We start from the raw sequence: 8,095 nt of genomic DNA on the forward strand, positions 1-8,095 counted from the left end.
AACTACGTCAGAAACTTTAAGGTTGTTTCCAAGAGTATTAAAAATCTGTTTTGTCAACCTGACCTTCAAACTTTCGTCTACCTGACTCGACAGGTGCAGGCAGTATTTCTCGATTTCTGAACAGCTTTTGACTTAGTGCCAGATTGATGCTTATTATCAAAATTGCTACTGTGAGAGGTATCGAGTGAAATTTGTCACTGGAATTGAGGATATTTTGGTAGGAATGACTTACATGTTATCTTGGCTGGGGAGTCATCATCTGATGTAGAAGTAACCTCAGATGTGTCATAGAGAGGTATGTTGTGACCATTGCTGTTCATGTTCATGTACATTAATGACTTTGCAGACAATATTAATAGTAAAGCACTCTTTTCACAGATAGTGCATTTATCTAGAATAAAGCACAGTCTGAAAGAAATTGTACAAACATTCGTCAGATCTTGATAATTTCAAACTTTCTTTTAAATGTTCAGACATGTAAAATCGTGCATTTTGCAAAATGAAGAAAACGCAGTGTGGTATGACTACAGTAACAGGGTGTCTTGCTTGGATTAAGTCTATTCATACAATTACCTGGGTGGAGCACTTTGTAGGGATATGAAATGGAACAGTCATATAGGCCCACTCAGGGGTAAGGCAGGCGAAAGAGCTAGATTTTTTTTGGTAGAATACCATAGAAATGCAGTAATTCTACAAATGGTTTGTATGATCCATCCTAGAATATTGCTCAAATGTGTGGGATCCATATCAAAATGGATTAATGGGTGATTTGAACGCATGCAGAGAAGGGAGGATCAAATGGTCACAGGTTTGTTTGACCCAAGGGAGAGTGTCACAGAGATGCTGAAATAACTGAATTGGCGGACGCTTCAAGATAAAATGTACACTATCCTAAGAAAGTATGCTTACCAAAAGACGACTCTAGGAATATGTTACAACCTTGTAACTATTGCTCCCATAGGGACCGTGAGGACAATATTAGATTAATTACAGCATGCAGAGAAAGATTTAAATGGTCTTGAAACATGAACAAGCTTTAACATCTAGTACAGTGAGATGTACCCTCTGTCATACTCTTCATAGTGGTTTGCAGAGTGTGGATGAACATGTAGATAGCATCATCAAGAACGCAATCAACGTGTATCTGAAACTTGAGCTTCTCCTAGTGTGTAGTGTCACAAATGTTTTGACATTATTATACATACTTCTGCCACTGGGGCAATCATAGGTAATGACTAATTTGGCAGTAATATGCAGTGCTAGATTTGTTAAAAGAAAAAAAAATAGACTTCTTAACATGTATTTATGGTAAGTAGCACTCTATCATTTCCTATATTTCTAAGTTCCTACCGAGAGTTTCCATAGTTTGATTTAGACTTCTGAAAAAGTTATAACACTTTTCTGAGCTTTTTAAAAGTGTGAATACAACATTTGCATCTTACCGCTTCAACTAGAGCAAAAGTTCTATTGTACCACATCTCAAAATCTTTGGGTCTAATTTTTTTCGTCATCAGCGGTATTCTGTCACAAATCAAGACTTGGTTATTTGTATTGTTAGATTTTGTTTGTTATTATTTACGTAGGGTGCATGAGCAATGCAGCTGACTGGGATTCACCTGCTGCAAGTCATAGACTGACCGCTGCTGTGTTCACTGCCTGGGTCAAAGGTGCTGAAAGGATGTGCTCATTGATGCTATGGAGACACTGTTCTGTGTTTTACTTTAATGACAATTATTGTCAGTTTCTTCTTGTTTTGTTTATAAGAAAGGAATGAGGACATCATTAGATCTTTTGAAGAGTACACAACATAAGTCACAAAATGTTATATCTGTATTAGCAAAAAATTGGACTACATTGTATGATAGAGATGAAAAAGAAACTGAGATTAAATTCTTTCTGTGTTAGATTCCTGAACCTGCCGATCTTTGAGAGAGAGAGGGAGAGAGAGAGAGAGAGGGGGAGAGAGAGAGAGAGAGAGAGAGAGGGGGGGGGGATGGGATTTAATTGTATCTCCCCATGCAGCTGTAGCATTTTGGCGTGTCGTACATTGGTCAGATCATCAGTAGCTTGGAGGACTCGTATGTAGGGCATAAGCGACACACACACATACACACACACACGCACTTAATAATAGTCAAGAAAATTTGCAACTGCAAAATATTGCCTTGGTACAGGTCATAGAATCTAATTTACAATACAGATATTTCAATATGCATATCCAGTTACTGGAATAGTGTTATTAAGAAAGCTGTTGAGAGACAGAAGTTGTTGCTTAAATTCTTATAATTTAAACCAGATGATGTACAAAATAAACTCCAAATTACTGTAACAACATAGTGCACAAGGCACTCATTCATTTTCTAATTACAACAATCATACCCCAAACTGTAACAATTAAAATATCGAAGACCAGCATTTAATTTTAGCTGCTACAAAATTATGCCACAGATAACAATTATTTAATTTACTTCTTAAACATAACAATTTAATTTAAAAAAGACAACAAATAACATTTTTAAGTACAATATTCAAGTTTAGGTGCTGCAAAGATGCATAACAATCATCTATATTTCAACATTCTTATGAAAAATACAACATAAAAAGGAAGACCTGATTGTAGATCATGGGTGGGCTACGTAAAATAAATGACAAAATTCAGCAGCTGTAAAAGGCAGATTTTTTTTCCAACTACAACCAATTCCTCCATTTTACAACAGCATAAATGAATGCAGCTCTTTTTCCCCAAATTTGCTGCTTCAGAGTATTAGTGACATAATGAAGTCTTTTAAGAATTAGGGTCACAAACAGATTAATAAATACAAACAAAAGCAGGAATATTCAATTTGCTCGAGGCTACCAAATGAAAGAAGAAAGGGGGCTAGGGAGGAGAAAAAAGATCACGTAAAAAAGAAATAAACTGCTGATTGTTTGCATCATTCCTAGACTCAAAACCCTAAGCAAAAGAAACAGTGATGATAGCATTGATTTAAAATCATGTCAGGAAAGACGGCAGCTAATTCTAGGTGATCCTCCATGAAGCCATGGTCTCACGTTGTCAAACCCCTGCAGGATTGTTTGAGGGACAATGATTTGACATTGATTGTTAAGTCAAAAAGGCAATGCATCTTTGACTGATGAAACAATCAAAAATATATTCTTTTAATGGAATATTTACATTGCAGTGTACTGATCTGAGAAACATACTGAAAAGAAACATGACTATGTTGAGAAATTTTCATTTTGTATTTTCTTATATTTGTAACCGCAGTACATGAAAAACGTGACACTCGACATTTGAGTTAACTGAAAGATGAAAGATTAGGGTTTCATGCCCTGCCGATCCTTGTCCCCAAACGGGGACAGCCCGCAAACAGAATTCTACCAGCCAGCTTGGACTGAAAACATAACACACAAGGATCGTGCCCGTGAGTGTAGATGGCACTCTGAATATCACGCAACACGGATACCCGAGGATGGTGTCTGTCAGAGCAGATTGCAGATGAAGCACGAAGGCAGAGGGAACAAATTACAGACCTGCTCCATCTGACAGTCAGTCTCAAGTAGCACTTTGTAAAAGCAACAACTAATGTCACCGAAATATGCGAGGAAGACAATGATGTCCGACTGTGCAAAGGACAACTCGGGAATTTCAGCAAACTTCTGGAAAAACCTGAAGAATTAAATTGACAGAAACCTGTTCTGGATTGGTAACTTACAAAATAAAACATTTTCAATCTCTGGACAAGTCACACACAAGAAAGATAATAGGCCTTTAAAAAAGAGGATACCATACAGTGTAAAGCTGAAACATGTAAATTGGTCTGGCCAATATGCTCTACACCTGAGCAAAAATGTCAATGAAGTGGTGCACCTTTTAGGAACTGTTAAAAAAGTGTCATTTTACATCAATGAACACAGCAATGACAACCTGATCCTAGGAGAAAAGAGCTGATACACACTATTTATTTAAGAATGATCACTTCACCTCAACTTAACAGAGCACGGGACCATCAAAAATTGAAACAATAGAGCAACACAGAGGACACTACCACACAGCTGGGGGAGGGCACAGAGAGAGAGAGAGAGTTTAATGACCTACTTACTCACTTTTTACTGGCAACAAGATAAGAGTGCAGGTGGTGTCATATCAAAATTGTAGAGAACATGCACGAGAAAAAGTTTTAACAATAGCAAATTAACGTACTTGCTAGTGCTTATTTTTTGTTTCAAATATCTCTCTCAAATTGATCAGGTATTGGAAAAAGAAAGATAAATATTTTGAATTAAGGCTTAAAACAGGGTGGAAACAGGTACCATACTGGCCTGAATATAAGATACACCATTTCTACAAAAAATCTCCAAAAAAATTAGAGTATACAGCACACCCCATAAAAACTGGGACTTTTCTGAATCATAGAAACCTCAACTGTAGTGCTTCTTCTTAAGTTTGAAATGAAACAAAAATATCACTACAGTTTGTAAATCATTTGTTGTGTATGAGGTAGCAATGCAAACATTCTCTTTGTTGATATCCCATTTAGGTAGTGACTACAGAGGGATCCTGAAAAATGTAGACATTCTCTGATAGTCATTACCTTTGGAACAAAGTGTTATATGGCTGCAATTTTGAGTGGTAGCATAAACCACTGTTTTCCCAACAGATCTTGTCGTGTGGGTTTCCAGCAGATGACAATGCAGCACTGAATGAAATACAACTATTGTTTGAGCAATGCAAGGCTGTACTGAAACAACAATTTATTGTATTTGGTATAAATTTTAAGCAGACAATACTGTTTAAAATGTGCACAAGGAAAGGTCCTCCGAACAAGAACATCAATCTCCAGGTTCCAACACTGCTGTATTGCAACATTTTTCTAGATCATCTCAAATATCTATGAAGCAGGGTGTATGGGGAAGTGGGATAAGCTGATCAAGTGCATGATACTTTCTGAAGACTGCAAAGTGGAAAGTGTACATTCCAAGATTGTTTCACACTATGAATGAGGACAACCCGAATCGAAGGATGGAGCACTACGAGTGGTCTGAAGGCATGCTTCACGAAGATGATGATTTGCAGGGAAGGTTATCTGGCCTAATGAGGCACAATTCAACCTGAATGGTAATGTAAACTGTCATAGCTGCGTGTATTGGCCTGCTGAAAATCCTCATGTTCACATGGACAAACATGTTACTTCACTTGGTGTTAATGTGTGGTGTGGTCCGTCATAGTATTTTTTCTCTGACCCATTCTTCTTTGAAGGTACATAACTGGTGAGGTGTATCATATGCTGCAAACATTGATTTTATTAGCCATCCAAGAGGTGTTTGGAAACAAAAGATTTTTACCTACAAGACTGTACTCCGCATCACCACCAAAGAGATATCAGATTCTACTTAGATGAAAATCTACGTGGGCGACGGATAAGTCGAAGAGGAGCTGTCAAGTGCCCACCAAGGTCACGGGACCTTACAATTCTCGACTTCTACCAATGGGGGACCTCGACAAACAAAGTTTACCAACGGAACCCAGCTACACTGAATGAGATATGAGAAACCATCAAGACATCCTGTGCAGCTACCACACTGGCAACACTGACAGCTGTACTTCAGTCAACAATTCAGCAACATTGATGTTGCTTGGCTGCTAACAGGTGTCACTTTGAACACACAAAATGATCTTCCTCCCATGCAAGAATTTTGACACTATGCCATTTTGTTCCATCAATATTGACTATCAAAGAGAGTCTACATTTTTCTGGACCCCTCTGTATTACCATTCTCACAGTTTCACTATTTTAGACAATGGGACAGGCACAGTTTTTCTCTAACTAAAGAATATAATTTATTCTTCACCAATGAAGCACAACATTGAGAGAAAATTTTGGAATTCGGTACAGTTACGTTGCAAATTTCAAACTCACAGTTATTCATCTAACAGATGTGCTTTTTAAAGATACGGTTCAAGAAATGCTGCACATGCAATGCCCGGGATTGTAGCGACGGCACTGTACTTTGGGAGGAGAGTGACAAAAATACTGACAGTGACAAAACAATGAATGTTAGTGAAGTTAAGAGTGTCTTACATGAAAACTGCAACTGAAAGCTTTGTTTTTGTGTGTAATTTATCTACAGTGTACTACAAAAAAAGTGGTTAAGGGTAAATCACATTTTGAAAAGCTTTTGTAAATGGGCAACTTGACAAATTATTTTTAATTAAGTTTCTCTCTTTTTTGAAATTAAAGGTGCAACTTATATTCAGGCCAATTCGATGTGTATATAATTTATGATAACTACGAACAGACAATGAAATTTGCCTACGTCACACCAGGTATACTTAACTTATTTCACTGACCCACACAGATGCTCATGTCCGGTGGAAGTCTCCTCTAGTTCCCCCACTTTTGGCCAGAAGCATTATTTCAGATATCACAATGTCATGACTCACAGCTTTGCACATATCGTACACTGTTAAGGCAGACACCGATACAGCAGTGAGAGCTTCCATCTCCACGCCCGTCTGCCCTCTACACTTTGCCGTGCCAGTTATAATCACACAGTTGAGAGCAGAGTCCAGTTCAATGTCCACAGCCACAGAGGATAAAGATATGTTATGACACAGAGGGATAAGGCTGGACGTCTGCTTGGCCCCCACAATTCCCGCCAGGCGAGCAACGCTAAGTACGTCACCTTTCTTCAGACCATTTTCTCGTACGAGTTTCATCAGTTCGGGTCCCACAAAAACCTTTGCTCGTGCTGTAGCAGTCCGTTCTGTCAACAGCTTCAAACCCACGTCGACCATTTTCGCCCTGCCGGTCCGGTCAACATGAGTCAGACTTCCGTACTGTGCTCCCAAACTGCAGAAATGGCAAGAGAAGACAGAGGGCTGTGCTCTGTGTGTTTGTCTAGTTAGGAGTCCTGCATTGCACATAATGGTTGGGGTACAGGGAAGCAAAAGAAACTGTTTTCTAGATTCAGTCACTACACTCAAATTATGTGACAACAACTGAGACATCTGTGTATCCAACACAAACAGGGGCGAAATATTGGTATCCAAGAAGAAGTACTTTTGAAAATCTTGTTTCTGAACTTTTAACAACTTCCGACTTTGTGCCTTCATGACATCACTACAGCCATCAAGTTCAGTGCCACCTGGAACAAAAATACAAGCTGTAACAAAGAACTCTTCATGATCTGAAAATAGGTTAACTACAAAAGAATTTTTAAGCATTTGTGTTGAAACACCCCCGATTAATTCCTTTACTGGATTTTGGGTAATTTACCGAAGATACCAAACAGTTAATTATTATGATATATGACTGTGTGCTTAATGGATGAAAGGCTATTGGTTGTTCTGCTGTGGTTTCAGGAGTATTTCAACCGAATGCGGCTGTTCTGAGACGGAATAGCTAATGATTGAAAGTTTGTCTATTGTTAAGTATCACAAAGGTTGTGATGTACAACTGATATATATTTCCTACTAGCACACAAATTCTGAGGCAGTTGCTACCTTTGCCTTACACGTCTAATTGCGGTTATCTCTTTTTATTGATTGCTGATTTTCAGTACTTTGTCACACGCAATGCTGATGGTTAACATTCACAACAATCCTTACTGCAATCCATGGTTGTTGCTGGCCGACGCGGTTGACGTGAAACACGTAATTCGGCACTTGTGACTTTCTGTTTCTTATCACTCGCGAATTGGCATTAGTGAGAGTCAACCCCACGACGATCAGGGGGACGTGCTCACTCGTCATACTCCAGTGAATTTTACCGTTTACAACTCACTCGACCACCATTCTTGCCCGTCTTTCCCACTCTACTTCTCACTCGACACTCTACCATACTACTGCGCACTCAGCACTAGTCTTACTGCCTACTGCAGCGCTCGACAATCGACTCCTGTCCGCTATCGACCTGGGCGTCAGATTCTAGGATCTATGTTTGTGGGATCACGGATCCCTTACAGTGTTGAAGACAAGTTCTTTGAACCTTAATGATCTGTGATGATTCTTTTCTTTCCTAAGCTAAGGTCGAAAATCTGTTTTGTCTGCAGAAGTGTGCAATATGAATATTACATAAAGTTGATAGGAACA

At 38.7% G+C, this 8,095-nt stretch overlaps 1 protein-coding gene across 1 annotated transcript; it reads right to left on the reverse strand.

Annotated features, from left to right (window-relative positions):
* Positions 1-6,364: 6,364 nt before the first annotated feature.
* Positions 6,365-6,799, reverse strand: LOC124585876 (molybdenum cofactor biosynthesis protein 1-like). The gene has a single exon (XM_047131399.1). It carries the CDS (start codon positions 6,797-6,799, stop codon positions 6,365-6,367), a length of 435 nt encoding a protein of 144 aa, XP_046987355.1.
* Between the last annotated feature and the right edge of the window lie 1,296 nt (positions 6,800-8,095).

Source organism: Schistocerca americana, unplaced genomic scaffold (assembly GCF_021461395.2).
Source record: "Schistocerca americana isolate TAMUIC-IGC-003095 unplaced genomic scaffold, iqSchAmer2.1 HiC_scaffold_51, whole genome shotgun sequence".
NCBI classification, from domain to species: Eukaryota; Metazoa; Arthropoda; class Insecta; order Orthoptera; family Acrididae; genus Schistocerca; species Schistocerca americana.